Here is a 14,271-nt window from a genome sequence, read left to right as displayed (position 1 = left end):
TTATAGCGATGGCTCAGCTACCCCTTTGGGCCACATGAGGTGGCCGAATCACCCATTGGCCAAAATGTGGGTGGCCGACCATCCCCAAGGGCCAAAGTGAAAAAAAAAAAAAAAAAAAAAAAAAAAAAACCCCATGGGCCACGACCACCCCTAGACTCCCAGGCCAAATGGGCTAAAACCTAATTTTTTTTATTTTTTTTATTTTTTTTATTTTTTATTTTTTATTTTTTTATTTTTTTTTTTCACTTTGGCCCTTGGGAGTGGCCGGCTACCCACATTTTAGCTAAGGGGGTGATTCGGCCACCCCATGTGGCCCAAAGGAGCCACCGCTATAATTTTATTTTTTTTTCAAAAAAAAAAAAAGAAAAAAACCTTAAAATTAAAATCCAATTTTTTTTTTCCAATATATACCCCTGTGGTTTTATACATTTCATGATGTGTCCCATGTGGTTTTAATAAGTATCAGAAATGATACTTTAGTTTTGTAATTATATCATAAATGGTACTTTATACACAAATAATATTTGGTATATTTGGTATGCCTGTCGTGTATCAAAATAACATGCTGACAAGAATTGAACCCTTCAAAAAAAAAAAAAAAGATAAAACAAAACACAATTAGTCATGTGTAACAATTGGAAACACAAAATTATATGCGTGGCCAATTGATATAACCCAAAAAATGACTAAATGTTTGTTACTTAAAACACAATTTTTTTTTCTCATATATACCCCTGTGGTTTTATAAATTTCATGATGTGCCCCCTATGGTTTGAATAAGTATCAGAAATGGTACTTTGGGGGTGACTCAGCCACCCCAGATTTATATATATATATATATATAAGAAATCATTAAAATAATAATAAAAAAAATAGTAGCCACGTTAGCGCTGAAGTGTGCCACGGGAACAGGTGTAGCGCATGTATGCCGACACCTGTAGGATGACGTGACTGGACGTTAGTTTTGGACGAAAAATTGGACAGAAGTACCATTTCCGTCTTTTCTCATACCACAGGTACCAATTTTGATACAAAATAAAACTGAGGGGACAAAAAATAAAGTTCGTAAAGCACATGTATGTCTAGCCTATTTAACCCAAATAAATAATTACAAATAAAATAAAAATAAAAACTTTACATTACTACACATGGGACCATCAATGAGAGGCTTCAACCGATGGCGTCCTCCTAACCTTTGGAGTACCATCTATGTTTGCCGGGCCCCTCATTGACAAGGGACTTTTACCCCTCTTTTATTAAACTCATCTTTTCTTTTCTTTTTTCTTTTTTTTATCTTCAATAATATTAGTTTCACTTGCCCAAAAAAAAATTGCTACTAGTCTAGGCTTTGACATACTTTTCTGCTAATTCTTTTATATTAAGAACACGTTATGAATTCTAATTTCGTTACAAGAGAGACCATCAATCCACTAAACAATCGGGGCAAATCATTCACTGAGAATTGCCTGCCATTAGGAAATGTGAAGATTGGATTTGGAGGAGAACGGAGATGGTGGTGGTGGTGACTGCTTGCTTTAGCAGTTGTAAAATCAAAGAGCACTCGATCCTGTTCCACTGTTGTTGTTTCAGCTTGCTTTATACTACTCCCCATTTTCGTATCCACCTGTCATGAGCAGTTATGCGGTTATGGAATGCTTCCAATACTTTGTTAATCACATCTAGCCGTAGATTCTCTTCATTAAAAGTAAAAAATAATATTAAAAAAAAAACATTAAATTTATAATGTAGATGTTGCTACATGATAAATCTTTAAATATCGCGAAACGTTATTAAAAAAAAAAAAAAAAAATCTAAACCCTAAAACTGATATAATCCCAACTCTTATGTACTTGTATTAATAATATGCGAAATGCTATATATCATACCAATATTTCACTTTTATCCCACTATACTGACATGACAGTGTCTACTAGCCCTTTGCATCAACTTTTGTTATAAGAAAAAAAAAAATATATATATATATATATATATATATATATATATATATATATATATATATATATATATATATATATATATATAACTACTAAATTATGCCACATCGGCATAATATAATAAAAGTGGGATATTTTGCATCACTCTAAATCTATTGACTGGCTTAGTTTTTTTTCTTTTGAGGGGTTGAGGGTTCTGGTCAAGACAAAAATTTAGTCGTGTAATTTCATCTAAACTATATTTACAGTCTCTTAAAATATTGTGATGCCACACTACAGAATATATACCAAATTCACCTGTTTGCTCAACTCGATATACAAAATAAACCTATATTTTAAATGATCGAGATATTAAGACAAAAAAGAAAAGGGAAAAAAAAAAAAGAAAAAAAAAAAAGCATTGTTTATGGAGCGAAGAAGCATAAAAGATATCCACCTGTGCTGGACATAATCAACGGCCTCAAACAAGATCAAGTTTCTATTCTACATTTCCCGATGACATCAATGTACATGTCACTACCTTCAACAATGTATAACACACGCCTAGGGTGGGAATCACCGTGGCATCCAATGTAGGTTGATCTTCAACCTGCCAAAAAAACACATCCAACTTATCACCTTGGAAAAAAAAGCCCCTCCCCCTCATGTTATCAAATAACAAATTATGACAATTTATTGCTAAATGGAAAAGTTTCTCCAATATTTTTTGTAAATTGACGTGATCTTTCCACCTTGTGCCTCCTTTTTTTTTCTCCACTTTCTATGAAATGACAGAGAAAGAAAAGGAATATAACACAACATATACAAAGAGTTCAAATAACTAGCATCTCTTCTGATATCCAATTTTATTGCAAAATAATGAACCAAGACAGATATAAAGCAATATTCCAGTGTCAAAAGGAGGATGAACCACCATTGCCCAACAAAACACCAGGCAAACTACTATTTAAGGTAGTAATTGGATTTCAGTATCTACTAATGCGAAAAATATTTGTTTTGAAATCAAATTAACAACTAATTACATACAAGTGAAAGCACTACATTTGAGAAACAGCAATTACAAAGCACTCTTCAGTTACACTCTGTATATCATCACCTGTAATTCCCAAAATAATACCGAAATCCTTCAAGATCTATGACATAAAACTAACCACTCACCAGGTTTTCAACAGGTTGCACTTATCTAACCTGTGCTATTAACTCTCATGCAATTGGTTCTTCCTTTTCCTACCTATCTTGCCCCTAGAGTTAGAGAATCTTATACTGATCGAGGCATGTAGTCATTAAATTGCCTTTCCCGCGTCATAAAAGGGGAAATGATTGCCCATATAATCTTAAGAGATGTCAGTTTCATTTGAAGATGCCGGCTGTTCTGCCAATATAATCTGAATTAGCCAGGAGAAACCAACTAAAACAGTCCAAGATCAGGTTTCCCAATTATATTTTACTGAAGATGCACACACCACTGACGGAAAATTCTATCATACACGCATGAAAACAATTTATAAACTATTGCTTCTTTTGGAAAAAGTACAAGCTGGGCGAAAGACCCCTATCCCATTTATCCTTTATCTGTGTAATAACAGCATTAGCCTTTTCTTTTCAAAAACGAAAATCATTGATAAATTCCCAACTCTTTGTCTAAGAACGCATATAATATATGTAGGAGAAAGAAACATAAACGTTTAAATGTAGCAGCCCACTATTCTTTCATTCTCCTGAATCGTTGTTTTCCCCACTTTTTGAATCATTGTTTTCTCTACTTTTTTTTTTAAAATCAAATATCCTAAAAAATAATGCGAGTAAACAGTGGCTCAACCAAAAGTAAACTGATCCTACATAGCATATGACGTAAAACACCAACAACAGAGTAATAAACATTATCACTTAAACTGACAACAGACCTGACCATAAGATTCATCTCCACATGAATAATGCTAGTCCAATTAAACTACAAGGTAAAACAAAAAAACTGTGTAGGTCAGCAGACGCTAAAAAGGAACTGATCTTTCAAAGGAGCCAAAAAACACTGAACCCTAGGCCTGTAGTCAACCTATCTAAACAACATCTAGTGAACAACCAGAAGTGACAACAAGAAACATTAAAGAGGCACCACATGTAGAGTAAAGAAGATGAGGGGATGGTGGGGATTAGTCTAGTCCCAAGTCACTTTTCCACCATGAAACAAACTGAGATCACTAGCCCAACAACAACAATAATAATAATAATAGTATTGAGATCATTTTGAAACCCAAAGCAACAACAATTGTCAGTGTGGAAGCATACATTTCCAACGGTGCACCGACCCATGATAACTGAACCAGAACCCCACAAAGACTGTGACCTCATTACTTTTCATTCCATACAGAACTAGAAGGCAGCTTGAAAATATAGCTCAAAACAGAAATAATTACAGGTTTCAAGAACATGAACGTACTATGTTAAAACAATTCATTCAATTGAAAAAAAAAAACACATTTTCCAAGCACTGATACATACAAAAATCGACAGCATGCAGAAAACAAATAGTGCTATTGTAACTACCTGAAGAATTCCTCACAATAAGCTTGCACTTAGGAGTCCAACCGGCCTTTCTCTCCCAAATGTTTCATCGTCAAAATCTTCATTTCTGGAATTTTCCTGACAGAGCAATTTGTTTTCTCGCATAGGATTTAAGCCCATATCCTCCCAAACCACTGGATGATCCTGATGAGTGTCACTGTGCTCAGATCCATGATTCATATCAACATTTTCCTCCAGATTTTGTCTCACATCATTATATACAGGTTCCATTCCCTTATCATCATCATTACAAGATGGCTCTACATTGAGATCAGAGCACAAATCATATCCAGTTTGATCCCCAGACCCATGATAAGCCACGGTCACTGCCCCTTGGTCAGATTGCTCAGCAGGATCTTTTTTCTGCCTCTTCCATTTCTTTGTAGATGAAGTACCATCATCTTCAAAATCTTCTTCTTCTCTTTCCCTATGTAAATAAACCCATAATTTCCTTTCCCCGTCAAATTGCACACAAGGATCACGTTCATAATGCAAACGATCCAGGGCACCACTAACAACTTGATTAACTTGTGCATCAGACACATCTTCAACAATATACTGAGAATCTCTTATCAACGTACAAACATCTGCTCTAGTACCAATACTTCCAGGCAATCTGGCAGCAGCATCTCTGACAAGACACAGAATCGTGACATGTGGTGGTCGATCACGTTTCAGCATAAAATGATCTCGAGCTTTTGAAGTAGGCTTACCACCACACCTTCTCAAGGGAGCGACAATGGATTTTCTACCATCAGCTGCTGTGTAAGAGAAGGCCCTGTCAGGAATTGAATACCTAAGAACTTCCTCTTTACGGAAATAAGACCGCACTTCTTCAGAGCTTGGGCTAATGGTGTTAAGACTCTTTTGAGCTCTTAGGTCCCTGAACCTTTCTTTCTCATCCAGGTTGAACTGCATCAATGCCAGAGGCGGGGCAGGGAGACTTCCTATTTGTTGAAGGGTCTCCTGACCACTTTTCAGCCAGTTAGCAAACGAATCAACCAACTTCACAAGCATTTTGTGAGGAAGACCCCAAGCTTCAGAAGATGTCACTTCCTCGATGGTCTCGTGATCCGATAAACTATGAGAAACTGGACCAATCCAGGACCAACTTTTTGTAGATTTTTCATATGTTGCAAGCACCTTCCAACCTTTTGCTCCTAAAGGTGCTGTTTTGGATGAAAATATCTTTAAAACTCCTCTGACCAAATCCTGAAGAGGCTCTTGTGTCTCAAGAATACAAGGATCTCCAGGGTTTGACTTGACACGATTAACGATCTCCTGAACAGTAAGAGAAGGCCCATTCCCTTGCCCAGCATGCTCTGAAACATTGACATCCACCTTCTCATGAGAAGGAACCCTGTTAACACTGCCCTCTTGGTTTTTGTTATGCTCCTCTCTAGGTTTGCTAACCTCTAAATCTTCTGGAAGTGGAGTAATCATTGCCAATCGAACTGCTGAAAGAAGATGTATAATAGAAAATGAGAAGCCAGTATGAACTGTAGGTGTAATCAGGGTAAATTGTTTTTTCTGTGGTTTGGCTTCCAGCTCCATCTCTACTGCTCCCATTTCTGTAACAGGTGGCCCAGTGTTTTCCATATCTGAACCACCAGAGTCTTGGTCTGTTTTCCTTTTTGTTTTTCTCTTTAAAGGAGTGGAATCATCGATGTGCCGTGGGGCATCAGACTGCTGCAGGTCAACGTCTTCATCTCTGCCATCCATGTCTATTGCATCCTCCTTTCCTTTCCGCTTCTTTGTCACTGAGTTGCAAATTATCAATGGAGCATCAGATCTTCCATTCCGATCCACACGTGCTTCTTTACTCTGACCTTTCTTCCCAAATCTACCCTGCCCCTTCTCATTGGGCAAAAATCGTGTTTCAAGCGAATCATCCTCCTCAACAGCAACATCATCACGTAAATAAATTGATTGACGCGCAGAATGATCATGGCTGACATCCCTTTTCTGCTTTCTCTCAGAAAGATAGGTCTTCAATGAGGACATGTGTAACCTTTCAACAGGTTCCCTATGCAACTTGCCATTCTTGCTCAGTTTGTGTATTTGTTTCCTATCACCATCATCATTTAACTTACCCAAGCCTGAAACATAGCCGTCTCCAAAAGCTCTAGTGTCAGATTCATGCAAGGGACTTCTATCTCGAATCTTACCCCTTTGCCTTGAAGGGTAGTTTTCTACTCCTGGCGCATGCCCATGATCACCAAAGCCACCCTTCGTATCTTTCTTAACAAATTTGGCCTTTTTCGCATCTAGGCCTGACTGTAACAACTTAGATTGGGAACCTTCGATAACACCACCAGGGAAAGCCAACTTGCTCCTCAACAAGGGATTGCTATCCTCATCATCATCGAATTGCTCGGATGAGTCCGATTCTGTGTCTTCACTTTTCATAAACATTCTATTACTTTTCTTCCCATTCTGCAGAAACTTGCCTTTTTTCATCTCTTGCGATGGTTCTGCTCTAAATGCAGACACTGAATATCTATCATTCATCTGTGGTGAAGAAGTTCTATATGATTTGTAATTCAGATCAGGGGACTCCCTCCCTGTCTTCCATTTTTTGCTTTTAATATCCCAATCATCAGCTTTAAACGACGAATCCATAGCAAAAGACTCGCCATGAGTCCTCTTATGCCAAAATGGTTCAGCATGATCTGATGAGTCAACTCTATTTCCTTTGAGGGGTCGCTGTAGATCTCGGCCTTTGAAAGGCTTCATCTGATCCCCAACTGCAAATTGCTGTACATTTTCAGTATACTTGGACTTTTTGACGAAGTCATAGGACGTTTTCATATTAGGTGGCTTTGCTGTCCCCTTCACCTCTGACAACAGACTCGAATTCCTGTTCCTACCAAAGGCTGGTAAATCACCTTTTGAAGACAGAGGCAGACCCATAAAACTGTCAGTGGCTATATCGTCACCTCTTGAAAGACCCTGCTTCTTTCCCACTTTCAAGTCCCACTGGACACCCATTCCATATGTCATATCTTCAGCATCATCACCACTCCTCATCTGTTCCCTTAGCCCGAGTGCTGTTGCTGAATCATAACCTGCAGCCTTACTCTGCCGTGGAAGAGCTGCAGGTGAACCATATGGCCCAGAATTCATATCCAGACCATGGTAAACAGAAGGATAGCGGCCCACCAAATCCTTTGCTGAAGGCGGCTTAGCCAACTTCAGCGTACCTTTTGGATTCTGCTTTCCATGATTTTCCAGTTCCATAGCCATCAACCGTCCTCGTGAAGGAAAGTCCAAATTTGAGCCCACTCCATATGCAGAATGACGACCCGCTTTCTGCACAACTTTCTTGTCCTTTGTCTTCCTGCTCCACAACCGTTCACCTGACTCTCTTTCTGATGAGTCAGTCTGCAGATCTTCCATCTTCTCATACATCAAACTCTTCTCGCTTTTCATAATATTCAACACACGAAGCCTCTCATCAATACTGTATCCCCTACATTTAAGCCAAGCATCCCTTGTCTGACAAAGGTTACTAACCATAGTGTTCTGATACTTCCTTACAAGATGGTAGTGTTGCCGCTTCTGAAAGAAATTCAAACCTTCCCGGTACAGAGCTACCCTCGGCTCACACAAACCTCCCTTCAACATATCAAACAAATTCTTAATGGGGCTCCCAAAGTGCAAATTACAACCCGTAAAAAGCTCTTTCAGCGTAATCATAAAGGTCTCTTCATCCATGTCGGGCAGAAACTTCGAGAGGCTTAACCTCTCCTCCTCAGTCAAGCATTCATTCCACACATCCACGGACAATATGTCCTCCAGACCCGGAAGATCATACAGCTCCAATGGAATACTGCAAGTCTGATTCCCGACTTGGCAAAACTCCGCCCTGGTTTCTCCCAATTCCAGCAAATCAAAGTCGTCCGAACCTGCCCCAGAATCCGCATCATCAAATTCATCCTCGTCGTCCGATTCAACGGCGGAGCTACGCCGTTGAAGCTCATCCTCATCACTCGACACAGTCTCCCTACTACCGGGAGAAAACTCCGAATCAAACCTCGACACCTTAAAGTTATTCTTCTCAATCGCCATGGAACATTAACACACCGAAATCACCCCCAACTATCCAATTAACCAAATATCAAGAATTTCCAACAGTTATCGGGCAGAGCCAAATCAAAACCCTAACAAGAACAATAACAAATTAAAAATTTAAAAGCAAACCGAAGTCCTAAAATCTGTGACTATTTACACAAATCGAAGCAAGAAAAATCGGTGAACAAACAATTTCTCCAAAAAAAAAAAAAAAAAAACCCACAAAGAACCTTTGAAATTAGGGATTTGATCGAAGAGTACCTCATTCGTGAGTCGAAGAGCTTCTATGGCGAAATTGGCGGGCAGAGGGCGAAGTCCGAGGCATCGAAGGTCAACGAAGGCACGAGAATTTGTGGTGCGCAGAGCGAGAGAGAGAGATTGTGTTGGGGTGAATCTGTGGAACCCTAGGGGGCGAGACGGTTATAAATAGAGAAAGAGAAAGAGGGGTCGCAGGGATGAAGAAGACGATGGTGACGTGGAGGGAGGAGGGCTGTCTGATTGGGGAGGCCGAAGAGGACGAGAGAAAAAGACGAAAAAGGGCAGAGGGATAATAGAGAAAGAGAAAGAGAAGGCGTGTGCGCAGAGGTAGAGAGAGAGAGTGGAAAAGGCTTTGCTTTGGTTTGGTGTTAGAGAGAGTGAGAGACGGAGACGACGACTCAGTGAGTCGGCCAGCGAGTGGGATGAGAGACCGTTGTCATTCTGACTCATCCCTCCTCGCTGGGCCTCGGTTTTTGGGCTTCCCGGATCGCCGCCTGCAGTAGTAGCTGGTCTCTGCATCCGACGTCGTTTTTTCTGCGTGTGATGCTTCCTGTCGAATGATAATATTAGGACTGGACCACTGGTCAATGGTCATTGTGGGCCACGCCGAAATGTTCTTGGTGAATACTTCGTATTTATTGACTATCACTGAATATTTCGTTATACATTTGTTTACTTTTATCAATTAATTTAATGACTTCCTCAATTAAGGATGTGAACTGCCCTTTCTTTTTTTTCTCTTTCCTTTTCTGCCGCCTCCTTCTTCTTCTTTTTTTTCTTTTTTTTTTTTTCTTTTGTAAACATTGAAATATGTGATCTGATGGTTCAACAATGAATATTACAAAAACTTAATGCTACGCTTTGCAAATTATTTTTGAAGTTTGATGATGCAATTGATCGCACGATGAAACTCGGAAAACAACATATGCTTGCAAAAGAGAACAAGAATAGTTGAATAGTTGTCGAGGTGCTAGCGAGAATACATTTAACACTTAAAATAGCAAGGATAATGGGTGAATTGTTCCAAAAAAAAAGTAGGAGCTAGAGAGATTGTAATACAAATAGTCATGCGAATGTAATAAGAATGTACATGAATTGATTGCATCTCTTCTCTTATGCGAAGTGTTTACCAACGAGTAATGCCTTGATCATGTGTTTCCTTCTAATAGGATACGATCCTGGCAAGCGTAGTGTAGAATCCATGTCCTTTAGCGCAAAATGTTTTTGGTTAGGTGTTGCCTATTGATGGGTATGATTCCCTTTAAGCATAGCACCAAATTTCTCACTTGCTGACAAATTGTAGTCTATAGTTGTGTCATTGCAAATTACATGCGCTAAGGATATTATCATGTTTCCCACCAGGAATAATGGGGCAACTGTGATAAAATGGTGAGGCAATTATCCTTTGAGTAATGATTCACTACCACCTAAATATACAACTTTTCACCATCTTGCCTATATGGCAAGGTGGTCCCCCACCTTAATTTATTTTTAAAAAATAAAAAAATTCAAAAAGTAGTGGGGGACCACCTTGCCACATAGGCAAGATGGTGAAAAGTTGTATCTTTAGGTGGCAATGAATCATTATTCTTATCCTTTACGCCACATCCAGTTATTATCTAAATAATTATTGCGATGATATTACCATGTAAGGTCACCATTGTCACCGCCCAACAATGCGATGACAGTTGCAATGTCTTCACCTTGTGCTAGTTTGCACGCGGTGACATTGGCGTTGTCTTCTCGCATTACTTTGCACACAACAAACTACTGTTGCAGGAGATCTTTCTTCCCTTGTCGCACTATACAAAGTCTTTGCTCAATGCAACGACCACCTAAGCTACTACATCTATACTGCTCAGTATCAATGTGACGACTAGAAGTTGTTGCACGAAGCCACTTGGTGCGGTGTGACAAATGCGGCCATCGTGGATGATAGAACCACCCCCTTGGCCAAAGGGGGTGGTTGGACAATCCTAAATTAGTCATTAAGGGGTGGTTGGACCGCTCGCTTAGTTAAAATGGTGGATTGACCACCCCCAAATTAGCTAGTAGGGATGGCTGAAGTGTTGAACCACTCAAACCCAAAAACCCACATTTAAAAATAAATGAATGACCTAGACACCAATCTCAATCCTTTTCAGAGTATTCTAAAACACTTTTTACATAGCACAAAATATATGCAAAATATGATGCCAATAGTCAAAACTCTAACGAGGGAGTAAACTAAAAAAAGAATCCCTTAGTTAAAATGGTGGATTGACCACCCCCAAATTAGCTAGTAGGGATGGCTGAAGTGTTGAACCACTCAAACCCAAAAACCCACATTTAAAAATAAATAAATGACCTAGACACCAATCTCAATCATTTTTAGAGTATTCTAAAACACTTTTTACATAGCACAAAATATATGCAAAATATGATGCCAATGGTCAAAACTCTAACGAGGGAGTAAACTTAAAAAAGAAAGTGAGAAACGGTTCACAAATGGCACTAAATAATTTGGCAAGGGAAATGATTCCATAAAAAGTGAAAAAGTCACGTCTCTTTCCAAAACGGTTTTGTTTTTTTGGTATTAAATGCCAAAACAACTTTATTTTAAGAAGTATATTAATTTTTTATATATACATATATAGGTCACCATATGGGCCGGGCGGATAGCAAAATGGGATCCGTTTGTCTGAGTTATTGGGCAGAAAATCCACTTTTAACTCCACAGGAAGGTAGATACCAAAACTGGGCCGGCTGAACAATCCTGATTGATCATCCATAAATCGTACGGCAAGCAAACAAGCATGTAAAGTTGTGAAGGCAGGAGCGAAGCATATTAACATATAGTTAGGACAAATGATCTGGTACAACGCTTTTTGCACTTACTGGGCTGTGTCTTAGTGGGCCTCTAACTTAAGTGGCAAAGGAGTTGAAGAAGCTCTCATATTTGTTTTGAGTTGCAAGTACATCTTTTAGTTTTCTTGTTTTTGCTTTCTCAAACTGAAAAAGGCATTTTTTATTACATAGTTATTTTTTATTAAATAATGCTACCAAATAATTATCTCACAAAACTAACGTAGCAAGGTCAACTGGCAACAACATTTTTGTCACACAATTGTTCTATAAGCTGATGTGATAGTCACAACCAATTCTTAAATTTATATATGAAAAAAAAAAAAAAAAGTTTGTTGAAATTGACACGTCGTCATTGCAAGATAATTACATGATAAAAATGTAATTTTTGATGGTTCGTTGACAGGAGGAAGGAAAGAGACGTTACAGAAGAAGCTTCAAGGAGAAGAATGAAGAAATGAAAAGTTATAGTTGGATTCGTGCGACGTGCGTGAGTATACCGAGGTCACATAAGAGTGAGGCTCGAGGTTAGTGTGTTTTACAGCTCTACAAGGACCCTTATTTTGAACGATATTGGACTGATCTTTTGCCTAGCCCTAAGAAAAAGCTCATATTCAATATATATATATACAGCCGGAGCCAGTTACCTGGTTATAACGGGGTATCTAGGAAATAAATAACCGGTTCCGAATACCCGGTTATAAATAACTAGATACCAAACCGATTTCTCGGTTTTTCGGTTACTTGGAGCTAGTTAGTGCCTGGAACCGGTTTCCCGACCGGATATAATCGGTCCAGAATTACACCCATATCACCAAATTTCTCACTTGCTGACAAACTGTAGTCTTTAGTTGGTGTCATGCCGGATTTCATGTGCTAAGGATATTATCAAATTTCCACGAGGATTAATGGGGCAATTGTGATAAAATTGTGAGGCAATTATCTTTTGCGCCACATCCAGTTGTTATTTAAACAATTGTTGCGATGATATTACCACGTAAGGTCACCACTGCCACCGCTCAATCAATGCGGTGACAGCTGCAATGTCTTCACTTTATGCTAGTTTGCACACGGCGATATCAGCGTTGTCTTCTCGCATTACTTTGCACGCGGCAAACAACTGTTGCACACATGAGATCTTTCTTCCCTTGTCGCACCATATAAAGTCTTCGCTCAATGCGGTGACCACCTAAGCTACCACATCTATCCTGCTTGGTATTGATGTGGCGACCATGAGTTGTCACACGAAGTCGCTTGGTGCGGTGTCACAAATGCAGCCATCATGGATGGGCTAGGATGGCAGAACCACCCCATTGGCTAAAAGGGGTGGTTTGGCAACCCTAAATCGGTCATTAAGGGCGGTTGGACCGCTCCCTTGGTTAAATGATGGTTTGACCACCCCCAAATTAGCTATTAGGGGTGGCTCAACCATCCAAACCCAAAAAACCACATTTAAAAATAAATAAATTGTCATAATTTAGGCTGTTGATTTAAAATAAATGGCCTAAACACCAATCTCAATCCTTTTTAGAGTATTCTAAAACACTTTTTACATAGCATAAAATATATGCAAAATATGGATACCAAAAGTAAATAATCTAACGAGGAAGTAAACTCAAAACGAAAGTGAGAAACGGTTCACAAATGGTGTTGTTTTTTGGTATTAAATGCCAAAACAATATTATTTTAATAAGTATACTGATTTTTTTGGATAAGGATCCCTTCAAATTTGTTCAACTATTTATTTGGTCAGGTGGATCTCATAAGTGTTCTCTCATAATCGTCTGCCCGAATTCTCTTAAATTCGAGCAGAGAATTTGAGGCGATCCAAATCATAATTTTTTTTTTAGGAAAAAATGCAATTTAGCTTCCAAAATTACCACATTTTCTCCGAATGGCCCCCTAAACTATTAAGACTTGCACTCTGGCCCCCCAAACTACTAAAGCTTATGAAAAAAAAAAAAAAAACTCATTTTGGCAAAACATCCTCATAAGACCCTTGCCACGTGTCATTTTTCAATTAAAAAATAATAAAATAATAAAAATAATTCAACTTTTTTTTTAAAAAAATAAAAATAAAAATAAAATTTTATTTCTTATTTCTTTTTTTATTTTTTTTAAAAAATGGGTGTTTGGGGTGGTGTTATTTCCCAACTGTGACCCTATCTTCCTGACACCCCTCCGGTCATCGTCCATTTGCAACGCAGTGATGACTGATTTTATAGCCTGGCTTGGCGAGTTTCGATTCGCAATCATTAGCTTGCTGATTTTGGCCGAGCTCAAGCTCGCCCCACTCTGAAAAATATCCTCCACCTAAAAGAAAAACTTGTGATCCTTGAGCCCCAAGTAGCTATTGGCCAAAGTTTTGAATGCAAAAAAATCACAAAGAGAAAAATGGATATGAACATTAACAAACAAGCTCACAACCATTGATTTCTTTGTCAGAAACCGATCAAGGTCTTCCACAATAATGATAGACTTGCTCGTCGTTTGTAACAAAACAAAATTCATATTAGAATCATCCATAACTTTCGAAAGATCAATATCATAGACATCGAAGAATAGAAAATTAGCAATG

General features: G+C 38.6%; 1 protein-coding gene across 2 annotated transcripts; it reads right to left on the bottom strand.

Annotated features, from left to right (window-relative positions):
• Positions 1–1,347: 1,347 nt before the first annotated feature.
• On the bottom strand, positions 1,348–9,374 carry LOC133878666 (uncharacterized). Of its 2 annotated transcripts, XR_009901948.1 has the most exons (4): positions 8,853–9,374; positions 4,500–8,680; positions 2,392–2,544; positions 1,348–1,624 (listed from the first exon to the last, which is right to left on the bottom strand). XR_009901948.1 is itself a non-coding variant. In XM_062317248.1 (3 exons), the coding sequence occupies exon 2, from the start codon at positions 8,586–8,588 to the stop codon at positions 4,512–4,514; it is 4,077 nt and encodes a 1,358-aa protein (XP_062173232.1). In that variant the 5' UTR covers positions 8,589–8,680; positions 8,853–9,374; the 3' UTR covers positions 2,156–2,544; positions 4,500–4,511. The 2 variants fall into 2 exon arrangements, 1 of the variants encoding a protein (XP_062173232.1); XM_062317248.1 differs by lacking the exon at positions 1,348–1,624 and having other exon boundaries at positions 2,156–2,544.
• Positions 9,375–14,271: the final 4,897 nt, after the last annotated feature.

This window comes from Alnus glutinosa, chromosome 9 (genome assembly GCF_958979055.1).
Source record: "Alnus glutinosa chromosome 9, dhAlnGlut1.1, whole genome shotgun sequence".
In the NCBI taxonomy this organism is placed as follows: domain Eukaryota; kingdom Viridiplantae; phylum Streptophyta; class Magnoliopsida; order Fagales; family Betulaceae; genus Alnus; species Alnus glutinosa.
This window is presented reverse-complemented; position numbering and strand designations above follow the sequence as displayed.